This window comes from Trichechus manatus, unplaced genomic scaffold, assembly GCF_000243295.1.
Source record: "Trichechus manatus latirostris isolate Lorelei unplaced genomic scaffold, TriManLat1.0 scaffold00007, whole genome shotgun sequence".
Classification (NCBI taxonomy): Eukaryota; Metazoa; Chordata; class Mammalia; order Sirenia; family Trichechidae; genus Trichechus; species Trichechus manatus.
Genome location: NW_004443943.1, coordinates 23,544,359 through 23,565,875, shown reverse-complemented (window position 1 = coordinate 23,565,875; position 21,517 = coordinate 23,544,359). Strand labels below are relative to the sequence as shown.

Genomic DNA, 21,517 nt, shown 5'->3' with positions numbered 1-21,517 from the left:
ATGGCCGCTCACAGGCTTTTAAGACCCCAGACACTACTCACCAAGGTAGAATGTAGAGCATTATCTTTATAAGTAGTGTCATGCCAATTGAGCTAGGTGTTCCCCGAGACCATGGTCCCCAGAACCCTCCGTCCAGCAACTCAGTCCCTCGGGGAGTTTGGATGTGCCTGGAACCTTGTTTTTCGCCAGTGCCTTCAGTGCAGCTTGGGCTTCTTCCTTCAGTACCATTGGTTCCTGATCATACGCTGCCTCCTGAAATGGTTGAATGTTGATCAAATCTTTTTGGTACAGTGACTCTGTGTATTCCTTCCATCTTCTTTTGATGCTTCTGCATCATTCAATATTTTGCCCACAGAATCCTTCAATAAGGCAACTCGAGGCTGAATTTTTTCTTCAGTTCTTTTAGCCTGAGAAATGCCAAGTGTGTTCTTCCCTTTTGGTTTTCTGACTCCAGATCTTTGCACATTTCATTATAATATTTGACTTTGTCTTTTTGAGCTGCCCTTTGAATTTTTTGTTCAGTTCTTTACTTCATCATTACTTCATCCATTTGCTTTAGCTGCTGTATGTTCAAGAACAAGTTTCAGTATCTCTTCTGACATCCATTTTGGTCAATTCTTTCTTTCCTGTCTTTTTATTCATGAATGATGTCCTTGACGTCTTTCCATAACTCGTCTGCTCTTCGGTCATTATTGTTCAGTGTGTCAAGTCTGCTCCTGAGATGGTCTCTAAATTCAGGTGAGATAGACTCAAGGTCGTGTTTTGGCTTTGGTGGACTTGTTTTAATTTTCTTCAGCTTCACCCTGAACTTGCATATGAGCAATTGATGGTCTGTTCCACAGTTGGCCTCATTCTGACCGGTGATATTGACCTTCTCCATCATCTCTTTCCACAGATATATTCCATTTGATTCCTATATATTCGATCCAGTGAGGTCAACATAGTTGCCATTTATGTTGTTGAAGAAAGGTATTTGCAATGACTAGATCATTGGTCTTGCAAAATTCTATTATGTGATCTCCTGTGTTGTTTCAATCACCGATGCCATGTTTTCCAACTACCAGTCCTTCTTCTTTGTTTCCAACTTTCAAATTCTAAGCACCAGTAATTATCAATGCATCTTGATTCCATGTTTGATCAGTTTCAGACTGCAGAAGTTGATAAAAATCTTCCATTTCTTCATTTGGTATTAGTGGTTGGTGCATAAATTTGAATACTCGATTAACTGGTATTCCTTGTAGGTGTATGAATATTATCCTATCACTGACAGCATTGTACTTTAGGATAGATCTTGAAATGTTCTTTTTGACTGTGAATGTGATGCCATTCCTCTTCAATTTGTCATTCCTGCTAGTAGACTGTATGATTGTCCAATTCAAAATGGCCAACACCAGTCCATTTCAGCTCACTAATGTCTAGGATATTGATTTTCAAGCATTTCATTTCATTTTTGATGACTTCCAATTTTCCAAGATCCATACTTCGTACATTCCATGTTCTGATAATTCATGAATGTTTGCAGCTGTTTTTTTCTCATTTGAGTCATGCCGTATCAGCAGATGAAGGTCCCGAAAGCTTTACGCCATCTATGTTATTAAGGTCAACTGTACTTTGAGGAGGCAGCTCTTCCCCAGTAGTATTTTAAGTGCCTTTCAACCTGAGGGCCTCCTCTTCCAGCACTGTATCAGACAATGTTCTGCTGCTATTCGTAAGATTTTCCCTGGCCAATTTTTTCAGAAGTAGACCACCAGGTTTTTCTTCCTATTCTGTCTTAGGGTGACCCTGCTGGTATTTGAAATACCAGTGGCAGAGCTTCCAGCATCAAAGCAACACATAAGCCACCACAGTATGACAAACTGATAGATGAGTGGTAGAAAGTAAGTAGAAGTAAGGAAATTAAAAAAACAGCAGAAATCAAAGAAACAGAGAACAGAAAAATAAACCAAAAGCTATTTCTTTGGAAAGATAAATAATGTAGATAAGTATCTATCTAGACCTATAAAGAGAGAGAGAACACAAATTAGCAATATGAGAAACGAAAGATTGACTACCATTACAAATCCTAAAGACACTGAAAGGATTATAAGGAAATTTTATTAATGACTTCATGTCAATAAATTTTAGAAAATTGGATGAGATGGACAAATTTCCTGAAAAATATAACTTACAAAAACTAGCACAAGATGAAAAGTAAAATCTGAATAGCCCTATATCTATCCAGGAAATTGAAATTGCTAGCAAAACCTTTCCACAAAGAAAAATTTAGGCATGGATAGTTTTACTGGTTAATTCTATCAAATGTTTCAGAAAGAAATAACATCAACATTTCTGTATCAGAAAATAGAAGAGAATACTTCCAAATTTGTTTTTTGAAACCTGATTAACCTTGCTACGAAAAAGTCACAAAAAGACATTTCAAAAAAAGAAAATTATTGACCAGTATTTCTCATGAAAATAACACTATCAAAAACTATGCAAAAATCCTTAAGAGAATATTAGCAAATCAGCAGTATATAAGAAGGATGATATATCAAAACAAAATGAGGTTTATCTGAGAGAGTCAAGGTTAGTTTAACCCTCTAGGAGTCAGTGGTAGACTAGTAGTAGAAAAGAAATACAAAGTTAAAGCATCAGATCAAGAAAATAACTTCTACAGCTTTTTTTTGAATTTATTATTAGAGGAAAAAATAGGTGGTCAGGTCTATCAAAAAGCACTGGACTAGGAATCAGGACCATGGTTCTAGTTCTGATTCTGCCTCGAACTCAACGTATGACATTAGAAAAGTCACTGTGCCTCTCTTGACCTTAGTATCAGTTTCAAAAATGATCTCTCAGGGTCTTTTTCAAGGAACCCTGGTGGTACAATGGTTGAGAGCTCGGTTGCTAACTGAAAGGTTGGGGGTTCGAACCCACCCCATGGCTCTGCAGGAGAAAGGCCTGGCTATCTGCTTTCATAGAGATTACAGCCAAGAAAACCTTATGGGGCAGTTCTACTCTGTCACATGGGATTGCTACGAGTGAAAATCGACTCAACATGAATGTCTTTTCCAACTAATACTCTAAGAATCTATAAGGCCAAGTCCTATACCTTTTGTCACAGCTGCTTAGACTTTTTACTTCAGCATCTCAGAAGGCAGAAGTAGGAGAAAATGTGCAAGACATGCTTCATGCACTAATGAAGGCACCACCTGCATGTGACTTGAAGTACTGAGGATTCAAGGGTGATACCCACTTGAGAGCACCCATGTAGCCTCAGGAAGTGCTTTTAAATTAACTCTCTGGAAGGCATCCAATATGTCAGAATGCTATAGAAAGATTATGGACTTTGGGCTCAGACTGTTCTGAGCTTGAATCCCAGTTCTGCTACCTACTGGAAAAATTCTCTAACATCTCTGAATTTCAGTTTCTCCATCTGTGAAGCAGATGTAATACCTAAGATGCAGAATTATTGTGAGGATATCTGAGATAGCCTAAGAAAGTTCATGGATTATAGTTAAATCAAAACTAAACCTGTTGCTGTTGAGTTGATTCCAACTCATAGCGACTGTATAGGACAGAGTAGAACTGCCCCATGGGGTTTCCAACGCTGTAATCTTTACAGAAGCAGACTGCTGAATCTTTCTCTCATGGAGCAGGTGGTGGGTTATAGTTAGTGCTTAGTAAATGTCCTCCCTTACTCATATCAGTAAAGAATTAGGTTTGGCTACATATACCAGAACACCCAAATAATAGTGGCTTAAACAAGATAAAGAGGTATTTATTTCTCTCTCATGTAGAAGAAGTCAGATGTGGGAATCGTGGAGGTTGCTTGGAAGCGCCATGGTCAGTAGGGAACCAGGCTGTGTTCATCTTTCTGCTCTATCATCCTTGGTATGTGACTTCTATCTGCAAGATCACCTCATTGTCTAAGAGGGCTGTTGGATCTCCAGTCCTTCATTCACACTCCAGACAGGAACTAAAAGAAAAGGCGGAAGGCAAAAAGGGTTTGCCAACAGAGTTAAGCCTCCTATAAAGAACTTTGCTTGATGGTCCATCTAATGACTTCATTTACATCTTGTTGGCCTCCTCCAAGTTGCAAGAGGGCTGGGGAACGGCGACCTTAGCAAGGCACATTGCTGTCCCCAAATAAAATTGGGATTCTGTTACCAAGAAACAGTAAAGAATGAATACTGGGTGTCTCTGCAGCACTCTTTTTTCTTCTTACTAAGGTTACTTTTGGGTTGGAAACCATGGCACTAACATGGAACAACTGGCATGGCTTTTGAGTCACAATGCATGACAAGGGAGGCAGCTCTTGAGTAATGAATGGATTTGGGGTCAGGAGATTCAAAATCCAACTTTGACACTAACCACGTGACCATCAGTCAGGGGAATTACCTTACTGGAGTCTGTTTCCTCACCTATGAAATGGGATGATAATAACATGCTTCCCTCATAGATTTGAGGTAAAGATTCATGGAAGCTGAGTGACAGCATTTTGAGCAGAGTTGGGTGCATGCTGGGTACCCAAAAATATTTTGTTTCTTTGAACTTCAGATCCAGAGCCTGGAAATGGGCACTGCCATTGCTCAAATGGCCCAAGGAAGGACTTTTGGGATGTGGCAGAACCTTCATGGGGAATGACTACTTTGGTGAGTAGGAAAGAAGGCCTTACTCTTGCAAGAGAGCTAGGCTTCTAGGCTTCATCTGCAAAGCTACTCGTTTCTGAAAAGCTACAAATGTCCCCAAATTGCCTGCATTAGGTTTTAATATGATGCTGTACTGGGATGGGCTGAAGCTGTGTTGAGCAAGCAGAAAGGGCAGCAGCAGTCATAAATTCAGGGTATTTCCAAGGCAAAACCAGGCACCTGTTGCCCTGGAACTCTTTTTCCCCTGCCCCACCCTGCCTGTGCTTCTGGGGATGCCCCTTATAGTCCAGTCTTGACACACTCTGCCCTGTCCACATGAACGTGCCGGAGTCTCCTTGATTTCCTGATCAAAGCAAAGAGCAAGCTTCTCAAATGAAGGTTTCGGGACCTTGGGTAGGTCCCTTAATCTGCATGTTAGTATCTTAATCTGTAAAATGAGTAGGCTGGACTTGATTTAAAAAAAAAAAGCATGCTTGGTGAAGAAACCTTGGTGGTACATTTAAGTGCTCGGCTGCTAACCAAAAGGTTGGCGGTTCGAATCCACCCAGTGTCTCAGGGGGAGAAAGACCTGGTGATCTACTTCCATAAAGATTACAGCCAAGAAACCCAATGGGGCAGTTCTACTCTGTCACATGGGGTTGCTGTGAGTTGAAAATCGACGTGATGGCACCGAACACCAATGCTTGTTGAACACCTACTATGTGCTAGAACCTGTGCTAGGCACTGGAGATGCTGTGCTGAATGAGACACGGCTCCGCCCTCAAGGGGCTGACAGTCTTATGGCACACAGATAGGGAGGTGGGCAGGGTTGCAGGGGATGCTGGGGGAGCTCCAGGGGACAGCCCTTTCCTGATGTTCATGTTTCATAAGAGTAAGTTACTCCTAGCAGAGCAGGGGGAGCTCATGGTTGACATTTCACTATTGCCCTGCACACCCAAAGTGGGAGGTGATGCCAACACAGGCCCGTGGTGACTTGTGGGGCCCTTCAGATCATGGCAGGGCCTGCTTCAAGCATTTACCACTTAATCTAGTGGGAAGAAGCATAGGCTCTGAAGCCAGGCTGCCTTGGTTCAAAACTCAGCTCTGCCATTTACTAGCTGTGTGCCCTTGGGCAAAAATTATATAACCCCCTTATCTGTACAATGGAGCCCTGGCGGCGCAGTGGTTAAGAACTCAGCTGCTAACCAAAAGGTCAGCAGTTAGAATCCACCAGCCACTCCTTGCAAACCCTATGGGGCAGTTCTACTCTGTTCTATAGTGTTGCTATGAGTCGGAATCGACTCGATGGCAACAGGTTTGGTTTTTGGTATCTGTACAATGGATATCCTACTAGTACCTTTCTCATAGAGTAGTTAAAAGAATCAAGATAAATTAATATTTGTGAAACACATAGAAGAATATGTTAAATATAAATGTTTGCCATTACTGTTATTTTTATATACTTACATATTGTGTGTGTGTATAAAACATTCATGTACATACCCACAGATGCTGGCATTTACCTTCTAAGCGTTCAGCATGGTATGCTTCTTCACCTCCACCTTTTGTCCTAGCAAGTGAGGCCTTGATAATCAGGGAAAAGGCCCTGGTCCTCAAGCCTGAGAAATTATCTTCAAACCTGAGAAATTATGAAAGAACTTCCTGAAGATGGAAGAAATCCATTCCTTGGGTGGTATGTATTCATCTCTCTTACACTCCCAGTTTGCCATGGCAAACCAGACTGTAGGGCGGAAGCCAAGTCCAGGTTCTCCATACTGCCTAGAGTCCATCAGTAGCCGGCCAATGCTGGAGGGATTGACTGCAGAACCTGCCCAGAAGAGCCAATGCACAGGGGCAGAGCAGAGGCCCTTCTGAGGGGCAGCCTTCATGCAGCAAAAAAACATAAAACAGAGGTGCAAAAACCAGCAACAAAAGGAAGCAGGGTTGGGAGATGTTATGTTGTTGGGTTTGAAGATGGGGAACGAGTGCCAAGGAATGCGAGTGGCCTCTAAAAGCTGAAAAAGGCAAGGAAATGAATTCTCTCCTAGAGTCTCCAGAAAGGAAGACAACCTGCTGACACCTGAATTTTATTTAGTCCAGTGAGAACCGTGTCAGTCTCCTGAACTATAGAACTATAAGGTAAATGTGTGTTGTCTTAAATCATTAAGTTTGTGGTAATTTGCCACGGCAACAACAGGAGACTAACGCTCGGCCTCATCCCTGATATTTCTGTTCGTACGCAGGTCATTTATTTCCACTAGACTTAAACCCATGTCTTTCCCTCATCTCTGCCTTCTGGGTCCATCTTTAGACTCAGGGTTGTTGAGGACTCCAAGGGCTCACACTTATTCAGATCTATTACAGGAGCAGGCAAAGGCAGGAGGAGAAGAAGGGGGCAGGTGACTGCAAGGGTTAAACAAGAGCTTGAGCTCTGAATCAGACAGGCATAGTATGGAACCCAGGCCTGGTATTGAAACTTGTCGGAAAATTTACTTTGAACGAAGACAGAGAGAGATGCTACTTCAAAGGGTTAGTATGAGGTGCAATGCAATAATGTGTATAGGGCATTTAACACTGGGCCCAGCAAAGAGCAACACAATAAACAGCAAAGAGAATTATATATTAATCATATTAGATTATAATTACGTGCACTCTATAATTCACGTGCACTCTAGAGACCAAGTTCAAGGAATTGCAGAAAGATCACTGGAGGGTACTCAAGGGTAGCGTCAAGCAGACAGCGCCGGCTGTGTAAGAGCACCAGCTGGCCAGCCTTCCTTCTCTTCCCCTTCCTGACCCCTCCCCTTTCCTGCTGAGGCAGCAGCGCAGGGACAAAGCCCCAGGGGATGAGGAGGTGGGTTGCCCAGCTGGTGCTCATATCCACCTCCCACCCCGGGTCACAGAGCCTGGGCAGCTCAACCCTCTCCCACCTCTTCCACCTCGAGCTGCGCTTTGATGACTGATCAGGGTCACCTGGTTTCCCAAGGAGTGGGGCGCGCTTGGCGCGAGGCCGCCCCGCTCTACCTCCAAGTGATGGCTGGGAGCGAGGGGCGTGCGTGGAGCAGGGCCAGCGGCAACGGCCCGCATGGGGCTCTCACTTCCCCTCCCCAACGGCTGCGGGTGCAGGTGCCGCAGGCCGAATCCCGCAGGCGGGGCGGTCCCTGTGGACACGCCCTCGCGGCTAGTCCTAGCTGCCCGGCGGGAGGAAGCACCAGAAACGCGGCTGGTCCTTCACGGAGCCCGGCGCCCGCTCCCCCACCACGCGCAGGGACGCCGCCGGGCCCCCGCACCAGTCACGCCGCGAGCCGGGGATGTGAGCTGCGCCCCCGCGGCATGGCAGCCTCAGGTGGGTCAGCAGGGGCCCGGGCCTCTCAGAAGCCTTCCTGCCAGCTCGCTCCTTCCTCCTCTCTCCTGCGCCTTTGCCCACCCGCTCTCCTCGGAACGCGTCCCTTCTCTCAATTCCCTTTGCTTCTCCGGTGCGAGGATCTTGCGTTCTTTTTCTTGGTTCTTTGTTTCCTGTCCCAAACTTCCCACTTCAACTTTCCCACGTTCCCGCTCCCAGATTGTCGCGCGGTTCTCTTCAGCCTATGCCTGGCCCCTCCTCGCCCCCTGCTTTCTCGGTCTCCTTTCCTCCCCCTTCACTAGCCCTCAGAGCTAGCTTCTGTTTGTCGTTCCGTTCCGCTGGTTCTCCAACTCTGTAAACTGAGACCTATCCAAAGGAGGCGGGAGGGCTGACTTGTTAACGCCAGTGAAAGGCTTCGCTTAGGGCCTCATAAGACCAGTAGGGGGCGCTCAGACAGTCCTAGGTTGATAACTGGGCAGTTCAGAGGCGGCACTTATGCTACCTTCCCAAGCCCCCCTTCCTCTACCCCATACCAGGCTGTGTGTTTTTCGCCTAGAATTTTGCTAGGAACCCAAGAACACTATTCCCAGTCTTTAGTTTTGCCTTTCCTGTGTCCTTTGCATAACTTTGGGGTGGGGTGGGTAGGGAGAGTTGGAAGCCACTGGGGAATCTACCCATCAAAAGTTGGCGGGAGCCTTTTCTGGTTAGTTTTGGGTTGCCTTCTGGCCCATAGAGGCGTACAGTTGGTAAGTCACATACCCACTGAGGCCCAGGACAAACCACATAATGATAACAATTGCAGGTACTTAAGGAGCCCTGGTGGTGCAGTGGTTAAAGCACTAGGCTGCTAACTGGTGGTAGTTGGAACCCACCAGCCGCTCTGCGTAAGAAAGATGTGGCGGTCTGCTTCTGTAAAGATTACAGCTTTGGAAACCCTATGGGGCAGTTCTACTCTGTCCAAAAGATCGCTTTGAGTTGGAATAGACAGTGACAAGTTTTTAATGAGCACTTATAGGGTCGCTATGAGTCGAAATGGAGTGGGTTTTACTATGCATTTCAGCGAATGTTATGCACCTAATATGTTCTCATTGGTGATCAGGACACACCTAGTCCCTGCTCTCAAAGAGTGTATAGTCTTGTGAAGGAAAGCGATAAGAAAACGGAGAATTACTAGATGAGAAGATGTAGTTAACCTTGTTTGCAAATGGGCTTACTTCTGTTTACGCAGCCCATCTTACGATGTTTTAGTAGAGATAACATGTGAAAACAGGATGCAAAAGCCTCTTGAATAATGACATTGAGTCTTCCAGGAGAACATACTATTCTCAGAGATATGGGCAGATGCTAGAATGAAGACCCAGCTCTCCACAGATCCCCTGAGGTCTCGCCTGATAATGGTGCTTTGGAAGCAGGGGTAGAAAAAGGCTAATGGTGACAGTTGTATTAGATTTGATAATCAAGCTCATTATTTAAGGGGGTCAGGAAGGTAGCTAATCTCTGCCTCTTGGCTCTCTAGCTGGGCTCTGGAGGTTAGAAGAAGCTGTATTGTGAGTAAGGAATCCCTTGGGTTGTCATGAGTCAGAACTGACTCAATGGCAACTGGTTTGGTCTTTGGTAATAGTAGGGAGTGCCTGGATGGTGCAAAAAAGTGCTAACCAAAAGGTTGGAGGTTTGAGTCCACCCAGGCTTGGAACAAAGGCCTGGTGATCTGTTTCCGAAAAATCATCCTTTGAAAACACTGTGGAGCACAGTTCTACTTTGACACATGCAGGGTTGCCATGAGTTGGAATTGACTTGATAGCAGCTGTTTTCTTTTTTTGGTAATAGTAGGCTCATGGTCCACACATTCCATTTGAAAGGCAAAGCAGAGTTATCTAGAGGAAATTCATTTATTCGACAAATATTTATATCGAATGCCTGCTATTGGCAGACAGTGTTCTCGGTGCTAGGTAAACAGACAAAAAGCCATGCTTTCATGGAGCATACAGTGTAGTGGGGCAAGGCAGGCATAATAATAAGGAAAGTATATGGTCTGATACCAGACCAAAACCTGTTGCTGTCTAGCTGCTTCTACAGGACAGAGTAGAACTGCCCATAGAGTTTCCAAAGAGCAGCTGGTGGATTTCAACTGCCAACCTTTTGATTAGCAGCCGAGCTCTTAACCACTGCGCTACCACAGCTCCACGGTCTGATAAGCACTATGAAAAAACAATATAGAGGGGTAAGGGAGATTGGGGTTATAATTTTAAATCAGGTGGCCTCAGAAGGCAACATTTGAGGAAAGATGTGGAAGAGAGGGAGGGAGATATGTGAGGGAAGAATGTTCCAGGCAGAGGAACAGTTAGGTGTTTGTGGTGTGTTTAAGGAACAGTGAGCAGGCCAGAGTGTCCAGAGTAGGTGAATGAGTGGGGAGAAGTAGGAGATGAGGTCAGAGAATGAACCAGTGAAGCTCCCACCTCCTTCCATGGCTGGGAACAGGCCCTGGGCTGCTGAGGCCAGGAAATAGCAAACCAGGAGGGCCTTTGGACAGAGGAAGCAGAGACAACCACCTTTGTCCAGGGTCGCCTGCGCATCTATTCAGTGGACATGACTGAAGGGTCTAGAAGGTGTGCTCCTGTTCAGATGAGGTCCCTAGCTCAGTGGCCAAACCTGGGGCTATTTATGGGCTCTGTAGTGGCTTCTGCAGACAACTGCAATGGTTAGAATGTCAAACCCTCTTGTTGTCTGCATCCTCTGTGGTGAGACACCACACCAGGTGCTGCTTGTGGGAGTTCGGCCTCTGGGGTCTGTGGGACTCCTTGAGGTCTGGAGGTACAAGGACCCAAGGGAGGATGTCTCAGTGGTGAGAGTAACGTTTCTCATCAAGATGCTATAGACTCAGGAGTCATCCAGGCCACCCTGCTGTGTGGTGGTCTTCTTCTTCCTCAAAATTCCTTTATTGAGATATAATTCACATACCATATAATTCCTGTTTAAAGAGTATAATTCATTGGTTTTTAGTATTTTCACAGGTATGTGCAACCATCACCACAATCAATTTTCTCACATTTTTATCACCTCAAAAAGAAACTCCATACCCTTTAGTTGTCACTCCTTTATTTCCCCCTTGCCCACCAGTCCTAAGCAACCAGTAATCTAGTTTTTGTCTCTATAGATTTCCATACCATTGACTTTCAAATTAATGGAATCATATAGTATGTGGTGTTTTATGACTGACTTCTTTGACTTAGCGTAGGGTTTTAAAGATTTATCCAAGTTGTAGCACTTATCAGAACTTCATTCCTTTTTATTGCTGAATCGTGTGGTCTTAAATTCCCTTCCACTGAAGGGTAAATATCAGTCTTCTGTTTTCTAGAAGATATGTTTGCTTGTTGAAACAAAGGAGAATCTTGGCTCCCTGTCCTTGAAAAAGCCTTGGGTAGCAAGGTGAAATGAAATGGAATCAGCCTATCCTGGAATATTCTCTGTGCCCCTGATGGAGTCTTAAATTTACACATGAGAGAGAGAGACTATAAGTGACTTTCCCAAGTGACCAAGTCTGTGACTGGGCAAACATTAGAACCCAGGCCTCCCTGCTTTTCCAAGTGTCATCCTGGAAGTACTTAAGGAAAGCTCTCATACCTTGTCCTGCCCCCTCTCTCCAAAGGCTTCTCCTGTCTCCAGGTTCTTCTACCATTACTGGACTTACAGAACGATAGCACTTGAAGCGATCTTTAATTTTTTTCAATATTTAACTTTTGTCTGATCCTTAAGGTCCCTCAATAATTCTGTCAAGTCGCTAAACATGAGCCCCTCCAGGGACAGGAGGCTCCTCACATGAATCATTACCAGATCTCTCCCTATCCTGGTCACCTTCGCTGTCTCACATCCCTTTTCCAGTATGTGCCCAGACTCAATCATGGTGCTTCAGAGCAGATAAACAGGGTGCCAGAGTCACTGAAGACTAAAGAAATAGTCTGGGCTGCGTCGTTGTAGAAGCCCCCTGAAACTTTTTCTTTGTTCTTTTCCTAGACGGATTCTGAATTTTTCAAAAGAATCTTTCTTTCGATCACTGAGTTTCTTGCCACTGCTGTCACTCCCCGATGCCACCAGCCAGCTCCATCCTCTGCTGTTATCTGCTCCTTTGTACTTGCTTCAAAAGCCAAACCTTCTGTTCTTTAAGCCCTACAAAGACAAAGACCCGTCTTCATTTCTACCTAGTATTTATGGACGTCTTGTTGGTTCATGTATTTAGTTTCTCTTAATAAACAACCCCCCCCTCAAAATGAGAGAAATGATTTGGTATATGTGGGGAAATGATTTATGACTAGAGGAAAGGACTTATCATTGAGGAAAGGGGCATCCCCCATACAAGGAGAGCTTCTGACAAAGCATTTAGCCCTATGCTGTTACCCAGTACATAATGGAGGGACTTTAACTTCCACTTTGGACTTTTTTTTTGAAACAAATTCCCCAGCTTTCAGTTTCAGCAGTACAGCAAAGTTCGGGAAGGTGACGTATTTCGTTGACCACATTTATATTGAAGCAAAATTTGTCTATGGTTCACTGAAAGTTGGTGACCAAATAAGATGTGATATTGACTGCCTTGAGATACTAACCACTTCCTTCTCAAGTACTTCTGTTCCAAAGAAGTTTAATTTAACACCAGAACCCAAGGAATGAGGCATTTTAAATAGCTGTTTCTTCCATGTAGAAGAGACCAATCGCTGAAGTGATTTTTATTTTAATTGTATTTTTAATAAACTTTTAATTTTACAACAGTTTTAAATTTGCAGAAAAACTGCAAAGATAGTACAGAGGGTTTCCCATATACTCTACACCCAGTTTCCCCTATAAATAACATCTTACGTTAGTGTGGTGCATTTCTTACAGTTAGGAACCAATATTGATATGTTATTATTAAAGTCTATACTTTATTCCGATTTCCTTAGTTTTTACATCATGTCCTTTTTCTGTTCCTGGATGCCATCCAGGAGACTATGTTACATTTAGTAGTCATGTTTCCTTTGGCTCTTCTTGGCTGTAACTTTCTCAGACTTTGTGTTTTGATGACCTTGACAGTTTTAAGAAGTACTGGTCAGGTGTTTTGTAGACTGTCCCTCAGTTGGGATTTGTCTGCTGCTTTTCTCATGATTAGGTGAGGTTATGTCTTGGGAGGAAGACCACAGAGAGAAAGTGCCATTTTCATCATATCAAGGGTACATGCTACCCACATGGCTTATTCACTATAGATAAAGACCTTCATCACCTGGCTGAGGTATTAATTAGCAGGTTTCTCACTATAAAGTTATTCTTTCTTTCTCCCCTTTCCATACTGAACTGTTTGGAAGGAACTTACTATCCACAGCCCACACATAAGGAGTGGGGAGTATCTACATAAATTATTTGGAATTCTTCTGCATGAGAGATTTGTCTCTTTTCTCCCATTATTTATTCAATCATTTATTTATATTGATATTAACTCATAGATATTTATTTTATACTTTGAGTTATAATCCAGTACTATATTTTGCTGCTCAAATTGTCTCAGCTTTGGCTGTTGGCAGCTCTCGGTTGGCTCTTGTGTCCCTTTGGCATACCCCCATCATTGTGATTTTGTTTGAGCACTTAGTTACTTTTTGGCATTACAAGATGCTCCAGGCTCACCTTGTATATTTTATGCCCTGCTCCTGCAGTTAGGACCCTGTGTGACGAAAACAGTTTGTGCTCGACTTCTAAGCTAAAGGTTGGTGGTTCGAACCCACCCAACTGCACCACAGAAGAATTACTTGGAGATCTGCTTCCTATGGAGCGGTTCTACTCTGTAACACATGGGGTCACCTTGAGTTGGAATTGACTCGATGGCAACTTGTTTTGTTTTGTTTTGTTTTTTCGTTCTAGAATCAGCCATTTCCCCAAGGAGCACTGGTTCCTTTTATAGAAGGAGAATGCTTTTAGAAACCAAGGGCAGTAGCTGTTTTTTCATTGTATTTTCTAAACTGTATTCTACATTTCCTTGACTTTTAAAATAGAGTTTAGCTTAAAGATTAAGAGTATGGGCTTTGGAGTCAGGTGGGCCTGGTCAAATCCTTGCTCCAGCATTCAGTGAGATATTGGGCAGCAGCTGGTCTTCACAAAGTTTGAGTGTCCCTGTCTAAAAAATAGCATATGCTTTATAGGGTTGTTCTAAGGATTAAATGAGAGAATGCTCACGAGACACTTAGCATAGTGACTGGCACAGGATCAGTGCCTAGGACACGTAGCTGATTTCAGTTTACACTTTCCTTGATGATTCAGGGTCCTTAATGAACAGCTGATATTGTCATGTGCTTTAAAGAGAGGAACAGGAAGTGGTGAGGTAACATCCAGGGTGAAGCGAGTGCTCAGTCCCTCAATGGCCGTAGAACTGGTCTGTTATTTTTGGGCCACTGCCTCCTTTTCATAAAGGTGGACTCAATTGCTTGTGGCTACGTGGTCTCCAGGGGAGTGTGATGTCACTGCTTTTCTGCTGAGTCAATCAGTGCTCAAAGACCCTTCTTATTTTCGTGTACTTCACTTCTTATGCTCCAGGAAATCATCTTCTTCCTTCTTTGCTATCACTTGAAAAACATTATCTGTAGTTTCTTCATCACTAATCTATCGGACCACAGCTAGCCCTTTCTGAGATCTTATTATCCTTCTAGCCCATGTGCCCAGATTGTTAACACAATATTTGCTCATATATTTGGGATATGTGTTTGTAGCTACTGTTTTTCACTTTTGTACTTTTAACTGCGTTCTGAGCCCACTGTCACTAACATTGCATTCTTAATATTATAATGTAATCTAAACTCTTACACATTTCCTACCTAATGGATCATGTTCATGAACACTCTTCTGCAAGAACACTTCATATTTAAACAAAAAAAAAACCCCGTTTGCCTCTTGGGATAAACCAGCCATATAGGAAGGAAGGACAGAAAGAAGGAAGCTATATTCTGATACCGGAACTCTGCTTTGCTCAGTGTGAGCTTCATGTTATGTAGATTTAGCAATTTTATGCCTCCTATTTATCCTGAAATTATTTTTCCATTGAGGTACAAAAAATAATGTTCCAAGCAGGAAAACATAAAGATCCAGTCAGCAAAGATATTATTTTATGGAAGGCTGCAACATAAGTACATGAAAATTTTGTTCTGAGTCTGCTTAAACTTTGGGATCAGGAGAAGCATGTCTAAAACAGGACCATTTTATCCATAATTGAGGAGACAGGCCATGCTCAGAATTGAGTTCTCTGTAGAATTACAAATGTCCATGGCAGTGTCATGAATTGCTGACTGTTTTTCTCCAGTTCCATATTGCTTTCTAATACGGACTTCTTTGAAAATGTACATACCTTCCCTTTAAAACTACCCTCAGGCTGATCAGCTTGCTATAAGCCCTCTTGGGTTTGGTTTTAGTTCTGGATTAGGACTCCACCAAAGCATGGGCTCCAAGAATGTAATTCCAAAATATATTTTTTTTAATTTGCTGTATTACTTTCCTAGGACTGCTGCAACAAGCCATAAAATTGGCGCCTTAAAACAATAGAACTTTATTCTCTCGCAGTTCTGAAGGCCAGAAGTCCAAAATCAAGGTGCTGTCAGGGTTGGTTCTCTCTGGAGGCCCTGAGGGAGAATCCCTTCCATGCCTCGGTCCTAGCTTCTGTTGGTTGCTGGCAACCCTTGGCTCTCCTTGGCTTGAGGCTGCCTAACTCCAGTCTCTGCCGTTGTCTTCACATGACCTTCTCTCTACGCCTCTGTGTTTTCTCCTTTTCTGTCTCTTAAGGACACTTATGGTTAATCCAGCATGATCTCGTCTCAAGATCCTTACCTTAATTACATCAGCAAAGACCCTTATTCCAAATAGGATCACATTCTGACATACTGGGTGGGCATATATTTTGGGGGACCCAATTCAACCCACTAGATTTGCTATTTAAAACACATTTAGTAATACCCTGGGAAAAGCAGAACTATATTAGGTTTCCTTACTTCCATTTTGCAGTTCGTGTGTTGTTTTTCGCTTCAAATATAGTGGAGGATGGGGTAAAAGGATTCCTTCTGTAATCATTTTAGAGCTTAAACATCCAGGTCTTGCCCCAGTCCTGCCTCTGATCTTTTCCCCAGGAACCACTCAGGAATGAAACATGGTCCAGAGCTCGTGTTTATTAATTGTGGTTACAATCCACAACCTTCCATGATTCCCAAGCTTCACAAAATTGGGCCAACTTTCTTCTCTGAGTACAAGGAAGGATCCCTATTGCATTGTACTGCTGCATGGAAACTTCTCTGTGTTCACTCTTCCAAATCACCCACAGAATAGTTGGTTGAATTAGTGGAGAGATGAGGACCAAAAGAGTGGTAACAGTTACATTAAGAGCCTAGCCTCTTTAAACTTTGATAATTGGAAGCAAACTATTTATAACTCCTAGGATTCTTGACAGAATGCATGCTGAGAGGCAGCAGGTGGATTGAAAAGAGAACTGTCTGGGAATCAGGGGACAATTTGAGTTTCAGTTCTGGCTCTGCTAATTTGCTGAGTGTGAATTTAAGCAAGTCCCTTAATCTTCTCAGATGAAGTGTTTATTTGTAAATGAGGAGTTTGGGCCCAGTGATTCCCCCAAAGCACTTTCTAATTCAGTGCTTCTCTGAGTCTTTCACTCTGTTTCTGACATTTATGCTTTATTAGAGGAAGAAGAAAGCATATGTCATGGACCTTATATATAGTATTGTGTAGCCAAAGCGTTAATTCTTCCACGATTACTATTTACATAAATGCATTATTTATATTAATCTGAGGATGATGACACCAGCTACCAATTATTGCGGGTTCACTACCTGCCAAGCACTATGTTTTGCACTTTAAATGAAATATCTAATTTAATTTAATTCTCATCAAATACTGATAAGTATTGCTATTATATTTCCATTTACAGATGAGCAAACTGAGGTTTAGAAGATTTAAGTAACTTGCCTAAAGTTATACAGCTAATACATCTGATTTTAGACCTGTGCTCATAATCACTATATTTGGGAAAGAGACAGGTGCTGGGGTCAAGCTGCCGGACTTCAAATTTAGCTCTGCCATTGTGGACTGTGGGAAAGTTACTAACCTGACTCAGTTTTTTTTTTTTTTTCAATTAATTGATTTTATTTTTTGTTGCTGTTGTTGAGAATATACCAGCAGAACACACACCAATGCAAAAATTTCTATATGTACAATTCAGTGACATTGGTTACATTCTTCAAGTTGTGCAACCATTCTCACCCTCCTTTTCCAAATTGTTCCTCCCCCATTAACAGAAACGCACTGCCCCTAAGTTTCCTATGTAATCTTTTGAGTTGCTATTAACAATTTGATCCCGTATAGATAGGTCTTAAAAGAGCACAATGCTTGAGGCAGATATTCTTTATTAGTTAAGTGAGACTTTTGTTTGGTTTAAAGAAGACTTCGAGGGATATTTTTGGTTTAAGGTTTAAAGATTATCTCAGAGTAATAGTTTTGGGGGTTCATTCAGCCTCAATGGCTCCAGAAAGTCTAGAGTCCGTGAGAATTTGAAGTTCTGTTCTACATTTCACCCCTTTGATTAGGGTTCTTCTATAGAATCTTTGATCGAAACGTTCAGTAATGGTAGCCTGGCATCATCCATTTCTTCTGGTCTTATGGCAAAAGGAACCTGTCTCAGTTTTCTCATCCGTAAAATAGGACTAATAGTAGTACCTTCCTTATAGGGTTTCTGTGAGGATTAAATGAGCTAATTCAGCAATGCGCTTGGAAGAGTTCTGGTTGCTATTATTATTATTACCCTATTCCGCATCAGCTAATGAGGGGAAGAGCATGCCATACAGAAGCAATAGCTTATTCAAAGATCTGAAACAGCATGGTACTTTTCAGCAAACATGGAGAGTCCGGTGTGGTTGGAACACAGACTCTAAGTGAGGGAAGAGGTTAGACAGGTAAACTGGAGGCAGACTGTGAAAGACCATGGGTGACAGGCCCCTCATCTGGATGGTATGTCCTGGGGGTCATGGGGAGCTCTAGGAGGAGAAGGTGGTTAACATGCTTCTGTACTTCATTATCTCTCAGGGGTGCTTGGAGGATGTGACATCCTCATCATCTATAGCCCAGATGCCAAGGAATGGTGTAAGTACCTCCAGGACCTTTTCCTGTCGAGTCGGCAGGTTCGCACCCAGAAGATACTAACTCACAGACTAGGCCCCGGGGCCTCCTTTTCGGCCGAGGACGTGAGCCTCTTCCTCAGAACCCGGTGCATCATGGTGCTGCTGTCTGCAGAGCTGGTGCAGCACTTCTACCAGCCGGCCATGCTGCCCCTGCTCCAGCGAGCCTTCCATCCTCCACACCGCGTGGTGAGGCTGCTCTGTGGGGTGCAGGACAGCGAGGAGTTCCTGAACTTCTTTCCGGATTGGGCCCACTGGCAGGAGCTCACCTGTGATGATGAGCCTGAGATTTACCTGGCGGCTGTGACGAAGGCTCTTTCTGAAGGTAGGGATCTCGCTGGGCTGCTGGAGCGGAAGATGATACTTTCCTTTGGGTTCTGTGCTAGGGCAAAAGCTTTCTTTCCAGAATTTTCTATACCTTGGAAAGACACAGGACAAATTAAATTCCCTTTTTTGCCAGAGGCAAAAAAGAGAGCAGTGCGGGGGAAGGTTGAGACTTTGGTTGCTGGGGATTTGAGAGGCAAAACTGCCAACCCTCCTGCTCGCATGCCCCTTCTATTTGATCAACACTTGACCTTAAAATTGTTGTTAAAAGGCATCAGTTTTGGATAATATATGTATTAATTCCCTAGGGCTGCTGTAATAAAGCACCACCAACTAGGTGACTTAAAACAACAGAAATGTATTCTTTCACACTTCTGGAGGCCAGAAGTTCAAAATCAAGGTGTTGGCAGGAACATGCTACCTCTGAAGTCTCTAGGGAAGAATCCTTTCTTGCCTCTTCCAGCTTCTAGAGGTTGCTGGCAATCCTTGGCATCTTTGACTTGTAGATTCGTCACTTCAGTTTTTATCTCCTCCTTTACATGGCCTTCTCCCCTATGTGCCCATGTTTCTGTGTCTTCTCCTCGTCTTATAAGGACACTAGTCATGTTGAATTTAGGGTCTACCCTAATCCAGTATGACCTCACGTTAGCTTAACTAATTACACCTACAGAGACCCTATTTACAAATAAGTTCACGTTCTAAGGTTCTGGGAAGGACATCAATTTTGGGGGGACACTATTCAGCCTAGTACAGTATGTCAATAGAGAAACACCCCTCTTCTCTATTTCCCTGCAGCCTAGCTTCTGTCTTTTGCCCTGTTTCTCCTTTTAAAGTGGAAAAATTCTGATTCTTTCTGCCAGGGCCGATGACTTCAGTGGCCCCAGGAAGTGTGACATTCACCATGATTAACAGTAACGGAAGACATGCTCTGGGATGGATGCATGTTATAATTTTTGTTCCTCTTTTTGTTTCCAATTTTGCCTCTCTGTAGGCTATGAGTGAGCTGTATTTTTATTTTCTATTCTCTTGCATTTGAGATCTTATACACCTGAAGTCAGCAAAAAAGCCTGGAAAATTATGGGCTCAATTTACGCATGCCACAATTAGCCTTGGTGTGATTTGGGCATTAATTTGACTCATTCATTTGTGTACCGTTCTTAACTGAATTAAGAATTTACTAATTCTTAGTGGCCCGAAAAAGCTAACGTAGGTTCCCAGATATGTTTATCCCAGGAATAAGCTGCTTTAAACCAATAAATACTACCTGATCTCTTAACATGGTTAAGAGGTCCTAGCTCATTTTGTAATACAAAAGACTAGTGGTAACGTAAAAGATGTCTTACCTGGAATGCCCGAGACATGGATTAGTAATTTTTCTAGGGTTTACTTATCTTTTCTTCAAAAGGGCACAATGGTAGAAAAAGCACACAATTCATATTTGCAGGATTACATTTCACTGCTTGGAAGGAGTTGTGATCTGCCCAAACTTACAAAGAACTGGGACATAACTGTTAGTTCCTGGGGATGAGTGTATGTCACTGCAGTGGTCTATTATGATCTTGTGGGCAGGCCACTGTGACCTACTAACCTGTCATTCAGAGCTCCATAGTATATTGGGAGGGTACCAGCACCTCACCTTGTATGCTCGAACAGATTGTTCTTTAAAATGTTACAATAGTATGATTTTTACAAATAGATGGTAGAAAAATATTCCTCTAATACTGTTTTATTGTCTGGATTCAGCTCATGTTTAGGTACCTAGAGAAATGGATCTCCTATAATATTTTACTTGTTATTGAAGACTCGGCTTAGATGCTATGAGTCTTTAGCTTTAGGTGTTTCAGAAAGAATGAACTATTTCACAGTGGTGTTTCTGTTCTGAGAGCAAATAACCTCTCATCAGAAAGAGATGAGTTTAATGGGAGATTAAAATAAGATGCTTAGTGGAAAATCTCTGCAGTTCAGAACCAATGGATAGATGAGAACAAATGAAATTTCAGAAAAGAGAGGAGGAGGAAGGCAGGTTTATGGTTCTTATATAAGATGTCTTAACTTTCTTGACTGGCATTAGACTTGTACATTTTGAGATTGAACTTATCTGTCTGTGCCAGGATGGCTTGAGTTTGCTTTTAGGGTGTCCCATAGCCATTGCTGTTGTTCTGCTCACTAATGTGATGTCATATCCCTATTCTTATGCTAGACAGGCTTTCTTAGCAAACCCAACACTTAGTGAGCAAAAAGAACATTGAACAGGAGTAGGAACAGTCCATTGCCTTTCTCTGCTGCTAACTGGATGCCAATTTTGGGCAAGGCACTTAGCTTCTCTTGGTTCCAATTTCCTTCCTTGTAAGAGAAGGAATTAGACTTGAGATGAAGTAAAAGAGCTGAACAGAAGATTTCAAAGGGCGGCTCAAAAAGACAAAGTCAAGTATTATAATGAAATGTGCAAAGACCTGGAGTTAGAAAACCAAAAGGGAAGAACACACTTGGCCTTTCTCAAGCTGAAAGAACTGAAGAAAAAATTCAAGCCTCGAGTTGCAATTCTGAAGAATTCTATGGAGAAAATATTGAATGATGCAAGAAGTATCAAAAGAATATGGAAGGAATACACAGAGTCACTGTACCAAAAAGAATTGGTTGATGTTCAACCATTTCATGACGTAGGTAGCATATGATCAAGAACCATTGGTACTGAAGGAAGAAGTCCAAGCAGCACTGAAGGGAATGGTGAAAAACAAGACTCCAGGAACAGAGATTTTTCAACAAACGGATGAGGCAGTAGAGGCGCTCATTCACCTATTCCAAGAAATCTGGAAGACAGCTACCTGGCCAACTGACTGGAAGAGATCCGTATTTGTGTCCATTCCAAAGAAAGATTGTCCAACCAAATGTGGAAATTATTGACCAATATCATTAATAGCACACACAAGTAAAAATTTTGCTGAAGATCATTCAAAAGTAGCAGCAATACATCGACAGGGAACTGCCAGAAGTTCAAGCTGGATTCAGAAGAGGATGTGGAATGAGGGATATCATTGCTGATGTCAGATGGATCTTGGCTGAAA

The 21,517-nt window shown here is 42.9% G+C and overlaps 1 protein-coding gene across 4 annotated transcripts in view; it reads left to right on the top strand.

Moving 5' to 3' along the window:
- The first annotated feature begins 7,817 nt into the window (after nucleotides 1-7,817).
- PIK3AP1 (phosphoinositide-3-kinase adaptor protein 1) overlaps nucleotides 7,818-21,517 on the top strand; it is a 134,044-nt gene continuing 120,344 nt past the window's right edge. For 2 of the 4 annotated variants that reach the window (XM_023740330.1, XM_023740336.1), the window contains exons 1-2: nucleotides 7,825-7,953; nucleotides 18,037-18,453. In XM_023740330.1, the coding sequence (XP_023596098.1) occupies nucleotides 7,941-7,953; nucleotides 18,037-18,453 (430 nt within the window). In that variant the 5' untranslated portion in view covers nucleotides 7,825-7,940. Of the gene's footprint in view, nucleotides 7,954-18,036; nucleotides 18,454-21,517 lie in introns of all 4 variants that reach the window. The other 2 variants (XM_004369974.3, XM_023740343.1) reach the window with 2 other exon arrangements.